The 16,008-nt window shown below is 48.5% G+C and overlaps 2 protein-coding genes across 2 annotated transcripts in view; one reads left to right on the plus strand and one right to left on the minus strand.

Annotated features, from left to right (window-relative positions):
- Positions 1-154: 154 nt before the first annotated feature.
- Positions 155-1,202, plus strand: LOC103778734 (phospholipid-metabolizing enzyme A-C1-like). The gene is made up of 3 exons (XM_008946339.1): positions 155-293; positions 486-754; positions 1,101-1,202. The coding sequence occupies exons 1-3, from the start codon at positions 155-157 to the stop codon at positions 1,200-1,202; spliced, it is 510 nt and encodes a 169-aa protein (XP_008944587.1).
- Positions 1,203-3,474: 2,272 nt separating this feature from the next.
- Positions 3,475-16,008, minus strand: part of ATP13A5 (ATPase type 13A5) — a 32,685-nt gene continuing 20,151 nt past the window's right edge. The window contains exons 16-30 of the mRNA XM_008946341.1: positions 15,594-15,750; positions 14,088-14,205; positions 13,358-13,482; positions 13,034-13,197; positions 12,350-12,472; positions 11,418-11,497; positions 10,743-10,785; positions 9,860-9,969; positions 9,057-9,153; positions 7,962-8,034; positions 7,383-7,557; positions 6,907-7,097; positions 5,344-5,432; positions 4,430-4,510; positions 3,475-3,726 (exon numbers count right to left, since the gene is read on the minus strand). Of these exons, the coding sequence (XP_008944589.1) occupies positions 3,475-3,726; positions 4,430-4,510; positions 5,344-5,432; positions 6,907-7,097; positions 7,383-7,557; positions 7,962-8,034; positions 9,057-9,153; positions 9,860-9,969; positions 10,743-10,785; positions 11,418-11,497; positions 12,350-12,472; positions 13,034-13,197; positions 13,358-13,482; positions 14,088-14,205; positions 15,594-15,750 (1,878 nt within the window). The remainder of the gene's footprint in view (positions 3,727-4,429; positions 4,511-5,343; positions 5,433-6,906; positions 7,098-7,382; positions 7,558-7,961; positions 8,035-9,056; positions 9,154-9,859; positions 9,970-10,742; positions 10,786-11,417; positions 11,498-12,349; positions 12,473-13,033; positions 13,198-13,357; positions 13,483-14,087; positions 14,206-15,593; positions 15,751-16,008) is intronic.

Here is a 16,008-nt window from a genome sequence, read left to right on the forward strand (position 1 = left end):
CGCTGGGCGAGGCTCCACGTAAGCGTGCCAGTGCCAGTGCCGGGCCCTCACGACCTCTCTGCCTACGTTCCCCCAGCAGATGCCCTGGGCACATCCCAGACCGCCGCTTGCTGTGCCTTGCGCTGAGCCTGCCCGGGAGGAGCACGCGCTTGAGATGGCAGCTGTCCAGGGCTTCAGCACCACACACCCCGGCGACCCCGAGCCCGGGGACCTGATCGAGATCTTCCGACCAGCTTACCAGCACTGGGCCCTGTACCTGGGGGATGGGTACATCATCAACGTGACACCCGTAGGTAAGGTTGGAGCAGCCTGGCAGGGTGAAGAGAGGCTTTGGGGGTAACACGGGAACCGTGTCTCCCTCCATGGGCTGGTGGTGGACCCCATGTTTTCAGATGGTCTTTCCAGATGACTGGCAGAAACCCCTCTGAAGGTCTTGGAGGGGCCAGACAGGGCTTGCCTGCCTCATCTTGCTCCTGCTTCCCCAGATGAAGGGCCCCCCGCCACATTTGCCAGCGCCAAGTCGGTGTTCAGCAGAAAGGCCCGGGTGAGGATGCAGCTGCTGAAGGACGTGGTGGGAAACGACAGCTACCACATCAACAACAAGTACGACGGCACCTACGCTCCCCTCCCGGTGGAGGAGATCATCCGGCGCGCTGAGAGGCTCATCGACCAGGAGGTGTCCTACGACCTGCTGGGCAACAACTGTGAGCACTTCGTGACACTGCTCCGCTACGGCGAGGGGGTCTCTGACCAGGTAAGTAAGATGGGGTGAGCCCCTGCATGCCTCACAGTACACCTCCTTGCTGCTCTGTGTGAGCCCCTGGACGTGGGGTCCATACCGTTGCTGCCTCTGGCCTCACCAGGGACCAGGAAGTTCACTACAGTCTGTCTGCACCCTGGCAGTGCCCTCTTACTGAAAGCCACAGCCCAGAGCTAAAAGCCTGGGTGTTACCCCTTCTGCTTATGGGGCATTCACTCTCTCATTCACTTAATTGCCTTGATTACCTCTGCCTGCTCTTCATTAGCATGCCTGGGGGTAAAAAAATATACAAACCTAAACTTAATAGGTTTCCATTCTATCTTTTACTTCCCCTTTGCAGGCCAACAGAGCAATCAGTGCCATTGGGTTTGTGACAGCTGCTGCTGGTGCCTTCTCCTTGCTGGGCTTGCTCCGGAGCAGATCCAGAGAGACACAGTACTGAAGGGCCACTGGGGCAAGCTCAGAGCAGGGCAGGGAGCCCCCAGCCAGGAAGCACCCAGGACAGTCTGTGGCCACAGCTGCCACCAAGACTTACTAACAACTGTGTCACCCTTGTGGAGCTCAGCACTAGCCTATTTGCCACACCTGCTTTTATTTCATTGCTTGTGATGATTTTTGTGGCAGTCTGGGAGCACTTGCAAGCAGATCCCCCATCCTCACACCCCCAGAGCTCTGCTGAGGGCTTGCACAGGCTTTCTACACATCTTGGTTTTATCAGCTACGTCCTGTGGGCTCTTTCTGTGAATAACCTATTTTAACTTTAACATTTTTACTTTTTTTTTTTTTAATCAAGAGTAGTATAAAAGTATTGCTGACAGCTTATGGTGTGTCCTCCAGGTGAGGGCCTCTGCAAGTGGAACACCCCAGGTTCCCAGGTGTGCAAAGGGGCAGACAAGGCACGTGGTGCATAACTGAGCTGCTCCTGCAAGGGTGGTAGGTAGGAGGGAAGGGCAGGTCTCACAGGGTGTATCCCTCAGTGTTTTAAACTAGTGCTCTCTTTTTGGCTTGATGGTGGTTTTTTCCTGCCTGGAAAGCATCCCTTTCCCTGGCTGCTCTGACTCTTTGGGAGCAGCAGAGCCCTAGTCTGTGGGGGTCTGACAAAAAAAAAAAAAAAAGCTAGCTTTTTCTCTGGCAGCTGTTTGTTCCAGATTTGGGCCACTGTGCCACTGAAATTTCCCTCTTCATCCCTGTAAGTGCAGGAATTGTTGGTACTGGACCTGTCCAAGCTTGCTAGATGATTAAGGTCCCTTCCAACCCAAACCATGCTATGATTCTACTCCTTACGCTGCCAAAGCACTGGGATTTAAAGAAAGACCACCCCAGACTGCAAGGGCAGCCAGCAGCCTTTGCCCCATGTCCCATCTCCAAATTTCCACAGCCCCACTGGTTCCTTGTGACAAAGCTGACGTGTGGCTTGTCTTAGAACTGCTTTGGAAAAGTGTGGTTTATTATTCTTTATCAGGAGCATCTGGCTTACGTGTTTGGAAGCAAGTTATTTGCAGACTGCATGTAAGAAGTTAAGTCCTTGTGTTGCTTTTGCTACAGGCAACTGCCTGGACTGTAAGAAGAGATGAGGGCAAAAGAGCTGTCTGTAAAAAGCTTGCTATTTTTGTCTCCTCTTAACATGTACATAACAGGATCAGAAGCTTTTTTTAAACTTCAGTTGTTTCAATGTTTGAAATAACAAAGACAAGCCTTCTGGTTGTATTTTGTAGTGCCCTTTGTTACTACATTAAAATAAAGTTCTTTTTTTAACATGGGAAAACATATTATAATAAAACTGAACTTAAAAAGTAACGTTTTGCTTCCTGCAAATGTAATCAAAAGTTCTTTCATGCCTAAACTAATTAGATGGTTGAACAACACGAAGCTAAAAGAGCAAGTACAGAGGGGCTCAGCTTCTTGTGCCTGCCAAGCAGCTGTGTGCCAGAGCACATTCAACCCCCAGCTTCTTGGCATGACCTAGTTAAAGTAAGAAGCCAAGGCTTAGCTCTGATTTCTGCCACATGACACCAAACCTGGCCCAGGACCTGGGAGGGGCAGAGCATGAACTCCGGAGGTCGTGTGTATGCGTGTGCAGCAGCCGTGCTGTCCTCTGCCTGGGCAAGCTGGAGTGTGGCCTGTCCTCACCAGCCTTCCCAGCCTGGGCTTACAGCACTCTGTGAGCTTTAACCTTTGCTGCACTTGGAGCGTTATGTCTGAAAGAACGGCCAAAGGAGAGCTGGGTGAGGGCAGCATATGCACCCTCCCACATCTGTAACTCACTCTGGAGTGCACAAAACACAGAATTATTTTGTCTGGGGAATGTTCTTGGAAGCTGCGGTTCTGAATGCAGGATTTTGCAATGGTACACGTGCTCTCTGCTCAAGGAAGATTAGGTCACTTATTTTGGATTGCCTCTCTGTCAAGCCTGGTGGGTCCTGTGACAGGATTTGGTGGAGCAGTGACTGCAACATGGAGTAATTGTGTGATGTGGAGCAGCAGAAGCCATCACTTTGCTGCATTCGGTATTTTTGAGCCTGGGTAGGAGATGCTGGCAAGGCCCAAGACTTGCTGTTACCATGGAGTAGAGTCAAGGCTGTTATTTTTCCATCAGCCAGAAGAATAATCGTTGCCTGTGCTCCAGGGCCCAGCCTGTCCCCGGATGGTTGGGTTTTGCAGGGCTCTCAGACGTCTGCATCTGGCGCACATCAGCCGAGGAGGACCCGGGCTGCTCAGGGCGAGCCGGGGAAGCTGCCGGGACTGGCCGCGGGCGGCACCTGCGGAGGGTCCCCGTCACCGGGCTCGTACGTGGGGTTAATGTAAACCCCCGCCCTGCTTTTTGCTGCAAAGTTTTCCGTGTTTATGGGAGGCCAGCTGGGATCCCTCTGCAGCTTCCTCTGCCATTTTCGGTACTGGCTGTTTGACTGGTACCCAAAGCAGGCTTTAATCAGCAGCCAGAGGTGCTTGTTCTGCAGGATAACGTCCTGCGGAACGACATGGCACAGGGTCAGTGCTGTTGCCCATCCCTTGCCATGCGTGGAGCCCCCCTGAGCCCCACAGCACTGGGTGGTTTCGTGTGCTCCCCTTCAGTCACACGGCTGCCAGATGCCACCTTCCTCATCCACAGGAAGGCTCTGCTTAGTTACATCAGGACAATACTGATCTCAATCTGTTTAGCTGAAGGGGAAGAGCAAGGGGCAAGCTTTTCCTCCTGGGGGTGTGGGACAACCAGGCACTGCTGCTTCCTGCAGGAGTTGATACCTGGTGCTGGACACAGCCAGCCTTGACACTTCAGGGCTCGGGCAGTGCTGCAGTACCCAATGGCAGAAGGCAGTGCAATCTCTGGCCTGGTGGCGTGCAGGACAAGAGGGACGTGGTTCTTTCAGAATCTCTGCCAGGCACCTGACTCGTGCAGCAGCTCTGCTCCCACACGAGCCAGCACCAGCAGGCTTCTCCCAAGCAGCTGTACTTCAGCTCCCTCCCTGCCTAAAGACTTCAGAGATGTGGTCAAAACCACATCTCTAGGGCTGCTTAAAATGGTTTTGACTGACACAGATCGAGTCTTTAGAAAGAAGAAAATGCCTGAGGGTTTATGCATCTGCAGGAGGAGAGCATGGTTGCAAATGAGGGTAGAAAGATCTGACCAGACTCTGCTCCTGTTCACCCAATACAAATAAATACACTCACCTCTGTAAAGAAAGACACACAGAAGGTGACCAAGAGCATCAGTAAGACATAAACTCTCCAAATCATAGGAGTGCAAAGAAGCTGTTGGAAAAGACATGAGCAGCAATTAGGTTTAAATGCCTTGCCAAGATTTGCATCTGCTCCTAATGATTTGAGAAGCTGACTAACATTTTCCTGGTGGCAAGGGTGGAGGAGGCGGTAGGAAGAGACAATTTCTTGCCACAGAGATCTTGGAAGGTTTGATGCCAGATTCCCCATGACGGTGAGCTGCATAACTCATCTTGAGTACTCATGCTACTGCTGAAACCTGCAGATAGGTGCCTGGGGCAGGATCCAGTACCCAAATACTCTGGGGAGCTGCAGCTAATGCACAACGTGCAGCTCCTCTTCCTTCTGTGTATGCTCCCCCTAATAGCAGGTCTCCTCCCGACTCCATCCCGTGTAGGATGGCGGGGACAAGCCACAGGGCTCGGCCGTTCCCGCTGCTGGGCAGCACAACTGGAGGCAGCTGCCTGCACTGTGCCCTGGCTGGCGCCCAGGGGGGCAGTGTGAGCTCGTGGTGCCCCAGGCAGAGGCAGCACCAATCCCTGCCCACTCGCTTCTCCAGCCAACAAGCCTCCTCCAACATGCAAATCCACAATCCACCCTATTGTGCTTTTCTGCTGGGAAAAGCTCAGTGAGCCATAAGCACTTTTTCTGCTCCCAGTTGCCACCCTTCTAGATGAGGAGGAGGACTATGTCATTGATCAAGCCCTTGCAGAAGGGTGTTAGAGGAGTTTGAAAGTGCTGCCCAGTCAGCATCAGATCAGCAAATTGATTTCTAGGATGACTGTAGCTTCTGCTCTGTATGCTTAGGTAAAGGGACAGCAAAATATGTGGCATGACAGGGAAATGTGTGTTCTGTCTGTGCTTACCTGCATTCCCCTGTACACAGCATCAATGTCAGCGAGGAAGAGGAAGAGGCAGACTGCAAGCTGGAGGGCCAGGAGGACTGAAAACACATCTAGGGAAAGCAGAGCATTTGTGGCTCTGGGAAGGAGAGGGGTTGGTGACCGAAGTGCAGAGGTGCTGAGAGGAGCCCCAAATGCTCATGCTGTACAACTGCTAACGTGTCAAGTGCCTTTAGTTTTTCTCCCCCTAGAAGAAGAGCTGTGGAGTTGGAGCTAGGGGAGCTGCTCCCCAGCAGCCTGTCACAAAGCTCACCACCTGGACTATATTTTCTTGCACAAGTGATTTGCCACGTTCTAATTCTTGTATGGCCACAGAGAAATGGCTCCAAGGGGCAGTGCTGTGAGCCACACCAGCATCCTTCCTCTGCTCGCTCTGGGGCCACAGGCAGCAGATGAGGCAGTCTGTCCTCATGGGCTGCCTTCCCAGGAAAGGCCACATGCTTCTGCAACCCACAGGGTGCAAAGGTGGACTACACCTCTGCCTGTCACAGAAAGAGTTTGTCTGGCTTTGCATCCTCTTCCAAAGGAGCAGGAGGCCACAGACTGATGGCAAATGGCTAAGAAGTCCTGAGGTGACAAACCCCTGGCAATTACCAGGAGCTGAGCACCTTAAAACTAGCTGGCAAGTTGAGTTAGCAGCTCCCAATGGCCTCCTGGCAACCTTCTCCCTCCCAGGGAGGAGAGGTGACAGGGCTGAGTGGGTGGCAAAACCAGGGAAATTCCTTTGATTCCTCCTAGGGCTTGTCCCCAAACAGGGATAAAACATGGAGATGCATGTGCAGATTTCTCAGCTGACAGAGTCCTCTGTCCCATCTGAGCCTGGCTGCTTGTAGGGCAGCTTCTTTCTGGTGTCACCTGTCTTCCACAGGTGATCACTGCTCTCTGTAATACACTTGGGATCTGTCTTTTTATCAAAATACCTGGCCAAATGAACTCTGCTAAGATGAAGCCAAGCCCTGCCCTCTCATCCATGAGCTGCAGCTGCAAAGCAACTATCAGTCAACTGGTGGCTAGAAGGACTCAATCAGTTCTAACTCAAATAGAAAAAGAAAGGTTATTCTGAGAGGATTTTAACAGTGATATTATCACAGGCTTTTTTTGTCTTATCTCTAGGAGTGGAAGTCAGGAAAGGTAAGACTGTGACTCTCAGAGGAGCTCTTTTTGCTGTGTGTATTTCAAACAAACACATCCGATCCTCATAGGCTGTGTTCACAATAATACACAGTGCTGAACTAAAGCCAGCCCATCATCTTCTGCAAAGCACACATTTTCCAAAACGAGATGTAGTCTCCTTTCTCAGCTCTGCTGCTTCTTCTCTCAGGGAAGAAGCTAACAAACAGTGCTCACTGAGCCTTTCTCATGGAGAAGTAGGAGCTCACATACATCAGCTGTTATTTTAAAGGCCAGTCACTGGTGCAGGTACAGAAGAATCCACAGCAGCCCTTCCCTAGCAGCCTCTCCTGCCAGGATTTATTTTAGGACAGGGAGAGGAGTCTGCAGAGTACATGTTACTCCAGCTCTACTTACAGTTGGTGTAGATGGGCTTCCGGAAGGGCTTTCCCTTGGAAAAGACGAAGGCCACAATGATGCAGTTAATAGAAGACAGTGGCCACAGTGTAGTGTCTTCATAACTGAGGACAGTGCTCTGGTCACCGCTGCTGGTTCCATTTTCCCTGGGGCTGGTGGGGGACACTGTGTGGTTCCCTGGAGAGCAGTGTCTGTAAGGCGACACCCAGCACTTTGATTCTGCTCTTGCCAGCAACAGCAAGCTGCCAACAGAAATTCCCTTTTCTATCCAGCCCAGCCTACTATAATAACCATCTATCAACCACAGGAGTGAAAAACATATATTAAAACAAACAAACAAAACAAGACCAAAAAAGTCTGCTTAATTTTCTGATGTGTGCCAAAAACGCTCCATGGAGAGGCTGAGGTAAGTGTCCCCAGCATGCTGCAGCAACACGATCTGAAAGCTGGAGATCAAAGAAAGAAGTGGGACTTACCTCTGACTGGCCCGCTCCACATACCAGGGCTGCTGCCTCACCAGAAGGAAGCCACAGGTTTGCATGATTATGGTAAAGCACACGTTGAGGATGATGGAGAGCAGCAACGGAGGAGAGATGAGCTGGCCAGGAGGCCGGTAAGGAGCCAGCTTTGGATAGGCTTCTGTCAAGCTCACTGGAGAGAAACCAGAGGCATCTGTCATCTGTGGCAGCCCAGCCTGCCAGCATCCCTCTGTGTTTGCTGGGCGGCAGGCCCCCCATCCACTCATCACAGGTGAAAGCTGCAAAGCCTGGCCCTAGTGGGCAGGCAAGAAATGGCTTTGATCCCCACTATTTTCCACCTCAACCTTCTATGAATCCCTCCATCAGGAAAGCACAGAGAAGATGGGGAACAGCATCCCATCCATGGGAATCTCCATACTATACCTATCTACCTATAGATAACTATATATCTATATAACTATATAGATAGATATCTGTATATATATATATATAACTACAATAGACACTTATCTAATGATAAGAGCCATACTGGGTCTCATGCCAGGAACACACAGGAGCTGAAGTTACACTGCTTACTTGTTAGGCAAACCAGAAGCGTAATGATGACATCTTGTATCAAATACTGGTGATTCCCAAAGATCTGCAGTTGCTGGAATAAAAGCAAAGGCAGCACTACCTGAGACCAAGTGACAGCTTTGACAGTACAAACCGTGGCATCTGATGCTATTTCAGAGCAGTGTTGTGCTGGTAACAGCAGCCTCGTGGCCCTGGTGCAACCCAGCTTGCCAACTGTCAGCCAGCTCCCACTGAACCCCTTGCCAATTCACAGCACTTGTGGGCGACCCAACACTTGAATGTGGCATGTTGATGATTTTCCACCCTTCTGGCAGACAGCAATGCCTCTCGGACCACTTAGATCAGATCGCCCACTCCCAGCCCATAGTAACAGCAATGAGGGCCAGGGTTTCACTTTGGGCCAGGTTTGAAATGTCTGTGGGTAGTGGGGCCATGGACAAAGTTGGTGCATCCAAACTAGCATCTGGGGAAGCTGTCCCCACGTGGTGACCCACCATCTGTCCCTTTTGCCACCAAGGCTGGGCCATGTCGTGCAGATTCACAGCAGCACACTTTGCTTTCTGCCCTTCACTGCGCTGTGCACAGAAGATGTGCATGAACTGAGGCAAGAGAGGTGGCCCAAGGTAAATCCACATGTTCATTTCCTTCACTGTTTTCCTTTTCATGTTCTAAAATTTTAGAGGATACATCACACGCTGGTGATACACAATAGTAACTTTTCCCTAACTACCCTCCTTCATCTGCCTCAGACACTTCTTTTTCCAGCTTTTTTTTCCAGCAGAGAGACAGCCCCCAAATTCCTATTTTACAGCAAGTTCTCCTCCTAGGCTTCCATCACCCAGCTAGACAGGACTCACCCTCCTTCTAATTCTCTTTTTTCTTTTGGAAGGGTCAAAGTCTTATCACTGGGCTTTTCCCCCAATTCTGGGGGTCCCTACAACCAACCTACCTGTGCTGGTAGTTGCCCAGCCTTTCACACCTTTGCTGTTCCCTGAAGCCCTGTATGCTTTTTCTTCCCTGCCCAGTAATACCACTGCAGATAAAATCCCATGGCGAGCATAGTGTACTGATAAAAGATGGGCATGAAAGACTTACCCAAAACAGCAGAGCAGTACCAACAAACTGAATCAGGCCGTAAAGGGTCAGGTATTTAACCACACCAAAGGAAGCAACCAAAGCCGCTCGACCTTCCCTGCTCAGAACATAAAGCAAAGCTCAAAACCCTCACTTACAGCTACAGTACCATGCTTTTAGTGCTACAGGTGGTGCCTGCTTTTAGGATCTGTGTTTACGATCTCTAAGAAGAATAGAAACCAGTTCAAATTCCATAAACAAATATTTTGGCCTTAAGATATCACAGATCCCCTTGAAGACCCTTCCTCCACAGTGTTTTGTTTCTTTGGTTTTATTCTGCAGCTACAATTTTTATACACAGATTAAGCTGGTGTCACTTTTTCATTACCAATTTGTTCAGCAGTTCTAGGAATCAAGAACATTGCTGTACAAACACGTAATTGTCTTCACATACATTTGGTTAAGTGGCATTATTATTGGCTGCTCTGTGACTGTGTGCAGCGTATGGATATATTTTTAAAGCAATAACAAGCAAATCTTTCTGTGGTCAGTGTTATACTTGCCCTTTCATGTGACTCTACTAATGTACGTGTTCCAAAAATATCACCCACCATGGGCAATGCTCTCCTAAAACCACAAAAAGTCTCCCAAGCATGGGAATCTGAGGATTCAAAAGCCCTTCTGCTATATTTTATATAGCTACTGAGGGATTAATTGTGGTTTATCAGCATCTTTGAGAGTAGTGCACTGCCACTCGCAACCCCACAGGCAGAGCTCAGAGCAGCACCCCACAACTGCACCAGGGCAGCACCCAGGAAACTCACCTGATCAACTCTGGTACACACTGGATGTTGGGGATCTGGGAGGTGAAAGGTGAGGCCACGGATGCCTCCTGCTCTGACAGTGATATCCCTGCATGGGCCATTTTCAAAGCCTGAAATCCATGGGAGTGAGAACACAGAGAGATAGCCAGCCACCCCTTCCACCCTGCGCAGCAGGTTTGCTGGTGCTTGCCAAGTTTTGCTTCAAGTGTCCTTTATCTTCCTCCATTCTGTAGCCCAGCTGATCTCATTTTCCAGATATCTTCCCTTCCCTGGAGCTTAAATACTGCTTTTGTTCATTTAATCTCATTATACCTATTAAAAATCTTTCAACTAACCTGTATGCTGTTTCCCACACTGGAGTTTGTGCATACCTCTTCTGTTAAACAGTCTCCTAAACTATTTAAATTACCAAATTACCATTTTATCCTCTTTCTATTCCTTTCAGTCTCCTGTTCATATTTCTTTTATCGCTCTCTTATGAGCTCCCTGGCCTTGTCACCTCTGTTTTAGGGCTGAGGTGTAGGCTGTGAACAACTGCTGCAAAGCAGGCTTATACATTATTATAAAATTATATTATGCTAGCATATTTATTATAACTATATTATACCATTATTTGTCTATTATTTGCTACATATGTTATTATAGTAGATTGTAATAATATAATAGATTGGAAAAATCCCCAAACAGTAATCCTCTGTTATTGTGTATCTGAGTATAAAACAATAGCTGTAGACAGTATTTTACAGTGTCACACTGGCAGTGTACCCACAGGCTAACTTGGGAAACGCCGGTGACAAGTGGCACCGGGCAGCCTCTCATCACAATGCTCCTTAGGCTGGAAGAGAGGAACCTTAACAGGAAGAAGAGAGGAGCTCCTACTCACCCCGCAGTCATTGGCACCATCACCACACATACCCACGTAGTAACTGATGGAGGAAAAGGAAGGGAAACACGTAAGCCTCACACGCAGCTGATCCTGTGGTGAAGCACCTGCTGGCTTAGCACTAGTGGGAACATCAGAGAAGGAGCTCACGTTGGCCCTGGAGAGGGCAGTGGCTCTTTCCAGGGGGCAAGTTGTATATGGGGAGAGGATGGAGCAGAGTGCACTGGAGAAAATTAGGATAAGTTCTGAAAGAGGCTGTAATGGGAAAGGGAATGCTGCTGCTTTATCCCAGACAGTGTTGTACCCTTGGTACCAGGAGCTGTGGAAAGGGAGCAAGGTGTGCACGTTTGCAGCAGCTCCTGTGGCTGCAGCATGGCTTTAACTGACATCTTCTCCTCAGCTGGCTTTGTGGACCAAGGTCTGCCTTGGTGTTTTTATCTGTGCCCCATTTGATGCTGCTTTCTGTACGGCACTGACAAGAAGCAGAGGCTGAGTCTGTGTGAGGGGTGCAGAGGGTTCTCTGTGGGGGAGCTGGGAGGGAGGCAACCACAGAAGATGTAAACAAGGGTGGTGTGTCAGAAAGATGTGCCTGGAGCAGCACTAGCTGGAACAGTTACTCTTTAAAGAAAACTTGTTATTGGTTTGGTTCAAGAAGAAAACAAAAGAGAACCTTACTTGAGTTTCTGAAACTCTTCAATGAGGCTAGACTTCTGGCCAGGAGACATCCTAGCAAAGACAGTTGCATTCACTAGTATCTGCAAGAAAGAACAACAGGCTGCATTGGGCAGGCATTTGTGCCTCCATCACTCCACCAAGGCAGGATCAGGCCTCCCTTGATGGGTGTCTGACACATCTGTAAAACCCTCTAACTCATCTCACAAACCCTACCATGGTCTTGCTACCTTTTGTGTTTGGGTTTCCCCATACATCAGCTTTATCCTGCTCTGTTCTCTGCCTTGCCTGTTGTGGAGGAGGTGCTGGGGAGGCAGCAATCACCACGTGCTCCACAGCAGCCTTCAGAGCAGCAAAGCGTTATGAGCATTTCCCAAGTGGTTTCCCAAGTGATGGCTTCCCAACCATCAACAGATGGTTGATGACAGCAGCAATAACACTGCTCAGCCTGAGGTTTCTCCTACCTGAAAATCTGGCCAGAGAGTGTAAAATTCAAAAATCTGTCCCAGCAGTGGCTATTTTATGGGCTGGGTGACAGGCGTTGAATATTGCTGCTGTTAGACGTGGGCATTTCATGTTCCTGATGCCCTTGCTGAGCAGAGGCCGTTGCCAGCTATGGTAGTGGCACACGGGAATGGGGTTGATGTTTTTAATTAAACTGAGAGTGAGAAGGTAACCGTGGAGTAACTCCACTAAGCAGCTGCTCACAGCATCATGTCCACCCTTGTCATTTGAGGTCTTAGAAGATGCTGAAAGCAAGCTGTTCAGGTTAAACCTGAGGCACGGTGGGAGGCTGCCCACAGTTGTCAAAATGGGAAGTGACAACATTACAGCTACGGACAGAAAAACCCCTTTCTCCAGCTGGAACACCACTGCCACTTAATAAAACAGAGAGGGCAAGTAAGAGCTTTCTTTCCTCTTTTTTCCAAACTTACTTTTGGCAGCAAGCTGTAGAAGTGCTTTATAATAACCTGGTAGGACCTTCCATTCATTGCAAAATGGTAGCTGCAGGTTTCGTCTTCCAAGGTGATCTTTTCTTCACTATTAACACATACCTCCTAGAAATAAGACAGCCTTTATTCTCAGACTGGGGCCATAACACACCATTTCATTCCCTCCTTAGCAGCCTCCCAACAGGCAACCAGGGACATAGCCTTCTGGAGAATCCTTTTGTAAAACTTTGTGCCTGGCAGTACTTGATTTTCTGGTTGTGTTTCCATGTATAAGTAATCCCTGTTAGCCACAGGTTGCTAGTTTAGACGCTAAGCTCTTGGCCCAGCAAACAGTCACACAGACCAGTGTGTATAACTGCATTAATTCTGCACACTTCAAGCGTGGCTGAAGTGGCCACTGCATCTGCAAAGCCTTGCCAGTTATTCACGTAGTTATTTCACTTGTTGTCCCAAGCAAAGAACAACTGGATTAATTATTTCTCCCTAACAGGTGCATGGTCCATACTGCACCTCCATATACCCTGGAGTAGATATGAAGTAGCCCCCAGGTTTTGTCTATTCCTCAGAGCTACATCCAAATCCCCATTAAGGAGCCAATTATTAGACATTTAAAGCTTTGTTTGTTTCTTCTGGCACTCAAAAGCAACCATCCCTCGCCATGCTTACATAGGGAGCAGCCGTGTTTGCTTTGCAGTCTTCTGCCAGTCGCCAGGCAATGGAAGCTGGAGTGGAGCCCTCTGGTTCATTTGCTTCCACAAGGATGACTTTGCTGCCCGTGTGAATCATACCCGCGTCCCTGGCCACTGTGACAGCTGTCTCCAGATTGTCCCCTGCAAGGATAGTGGAGAGGCAGGATCCTCACATCTGCCCAGTGGTGGCAGCCCAGGTAGAGACCACGGAGGTGCAATGAAGGATGCTAAAGGAGTGAGTCTCTCTCCCGCCTGCCCCATGGCAGCCAGCATGGCCACAGAAGCAGCCTGGGGGGTTTACCTGTGACCATGACGCTCCTGATGCGGGCAGCAGCCAGCTCTTGTATCACAGGCTTTGTCTCCTGCTTCAGGCGGTTCTCCATCACCAGGAGGCGCAGGAAGGCCAGCCCAGACTCTGCCTCCTCTCTTGGAGCAAGGACAGAAACACACGTGCTGTTTCCCATGGGCAGCCCAGAGAGCAAGACTCTCCCTGTGGTTTTGGCTCAATGGGAAAGCCATGCTCAGTGGGAAACACTTGCTCCACAGGGAAACACAACTGCTATGAGTTCAAGACAGTGCTCAGCAAGCACCAACATTTCTGCTGCTTCAGCCAAGCTGCTGATCCACTGCGTTGCCGTCTCTAGGAAGAAGCAATGCAACAGAGGTGGGTGTGCAGAGAGAGGCACGGGCATTTCCAGGAACAGGCTGGCTGAAACCCACAAGTGATGGCACAGAGAATTTCTATCGCAGTCCCATCCAACTGCCATACCGAAGCGTGCCAAGCAGCTTCGTTACCCTTCTGAAATTCAGCCCAGTGAGCCTTGCAAAAGCAGTAGCAAAGCAGGCAATTAACAGCGTAAGCTGTATCTGCTGAGAGGAAGGTGTTACCCAGTACAGCTGCCCCACAGGCCTCCTTTGGCTAGAGAGGAGGGGAAGGTTGGGGTCAGGGCACCTCAGTTTGGGTCAGGTTGTAACAAGCAGGTAGGAAAGCAGCCCCACAGTGATACCAGTGGCTCACCAGCACACCTTACCTCTCTAGGTTGCTCACATCTACATCCTTTCCTAGGTTTAGCACTTTATGGGCCAGGGCAATGACTCGGAAGCCTTGGCTTGTGTACGTCTTAAGCTCCTGTGAGAAATTAGCTGGGACTATTTACAGAAAAAAAAACAGTTTCATGGTTAGAATATCCCATCCTTGCTGATTTCTTCTCTAGGGTTAAATGCTTGTCCTTTAAACCTCTTTCTAGCCTTAGTTACAGCACTGCGGCCTCTCGTAGAAGTCAGCTGGTTTGTACCAAGGCTGTGTAGCACTGTTCAAATCAGTGATCTATGCATCTGTTTTATACTTTTTGAATGGAGGATAAAGTGCAGGTAGAGAAGATGAATTACTGGGCAGGGGACAAATGCCTGACTTCATAATTCTGTCCTAAGGTTTACGGCATATATGCTGAGTGACTGACAAAATTGGTTTTATGTTTGTCTTAATGAGGGAATTCTCCCAAATCCTAAAATTTCAATACTCTGATCATTCCCTAAAAGCAAAGAGTTCCTTTTAACTTTTCAGTATTTTGTCCCTGATATGTGCTGCCATCACAGCTTTACAGTGCAGTACCTAATTATTCATTAAGTTGTAATCAATACAGAAACAATCAAGACAGGATAAGAAGAGCTATTTAGAAACCTGAGAAAGTAGAACATAATTTTGAAGACATTTTTCTGACTGATGTTGACTTGTTTGGAGGTCTACATTATTAGATCCTAGGTGGTTCTAAAGTAAATCTTTCCATTGTCTGACAAAATCATTTCCACGTCAGTGCCATTTGAAATAACAAACCACAGAGCCACAGAGCACTGGTGCTGTGTTTGCTTGGCATTCTTTGGAAGTATTCAGTGAAAGTGACCCAGGTTTCAAGTTTGCAGAGAAATTGAATACAAGCCTGTAATATTCGTCACATACAAAAAAAAGGAAAAGCCTATGTTTACTTGCAGTGAGAGGACAAAAGTCTTGGCTGGAGCATTAATAGCAATTATCCTTAATAACAGTAATTTACATGTCCACAACAAGTTTTCTACTGCTGAGATTTCAAGTCTTTGCAAGCTGGGTCAGTAACTCAATGCTGAATTTACAGGGCAATAAATCAGAAGGAAATTTAAACTTGTACAGCACAACACACTTGCTGTGACACACGCAATTACCATGGTGCTACATCTGATCTGGGTACTGGGATGCATCAACATTATTTATGTACTATATCTTCAGCTGATGCAAGTCAGCTAAGGAATGTTTAGTGGCTGAACCTCAGGCTGTGCCCCACTAGCTGTTGGGCTGTGTGCATCTAACTCACAAACAAACAATGAAAACTTGTTTGTAGTATTAAATAATGACATTTAACAAGTCCAAGGCTTGTTTGTTGTCATACACACGCAGTTGTAGTGTGGCTAGTGGAAATCCTTTTAGGATCTCAGCCCCAGCATAAGCTCTGGTTTGGATTAAGTCCAAATAAACACTGTCAAGTTGCCCTTTCCCAATTCTGTACCAGTATCTTGTCTACAAAAGCTGGCCACTATTTCTGGTGCTCCTTTCATGTACAGGTCATACTGTTCTTCTCCGATCCTCTGCGAAACAACAGACATCCTCTGCAGCCCAGAAGAAAATGGGAATTGATGTAGGATTGCCAGTCCTTCCACGGGAGCCTGGACAAGGTCAGGAAAGTGAGATGTTATCTGAGTCGTTGATTACACAAAGCAAATCCATTCTGCACTTCAGCTCATTTAAGTCTGTCTTGCTAAAGTGATTTATTATTAAAAGGAGATTGTTTCACTTCTGCTGCCTTCTGACTATAGGATCAGATCACTGATAACAAGGTTAGCAACCATGGTGTCAACAACTGTGTCTTCCCAGCATACTACCCCGGGACCTCAGTGTTTTTCTTTATATTTAACTTGTTTTCC

This window comes from Merops nubicus, unplaced genomic scaffold (genome assembly GCF_000691845.1).
Source record: "Merops nubicus isolate BGI_N331 unplaced genomic scaffold, ASM69184v1 scaffold4368, whole genome shotgun sequence".
Taxonomy (NCBI): Eukaryota; Metazoa; Chordata; class Aves; order Coraciiformes; family Meropidae; genus Merops; species Merops nubicus.

Bases quoted from the DNA above. Each gene is read 5' to 3' on its own strand.
- LOC103778734 (XM_008946339.1), top strand. From the start codon at position 155: ATGGCAGCTGTCCAGGGCTTCAGCACCACACACCCCGGCGACCCCGAG. The intron at 294-485 runs GTAAGGTTGGAG...CTGCTTCCCCAG, and splicing joins CATCAACGTGACACCCGTAG to ATGAAGGGCCCCCCGCCACA. The intron at 755-1,100 runs GTAAGTAAGATG...TCCCCTTTGCAG, and splicing joins GCGAGGGGGTCTCTGACCAG to GCCAACAGAGCAATCAGTGC.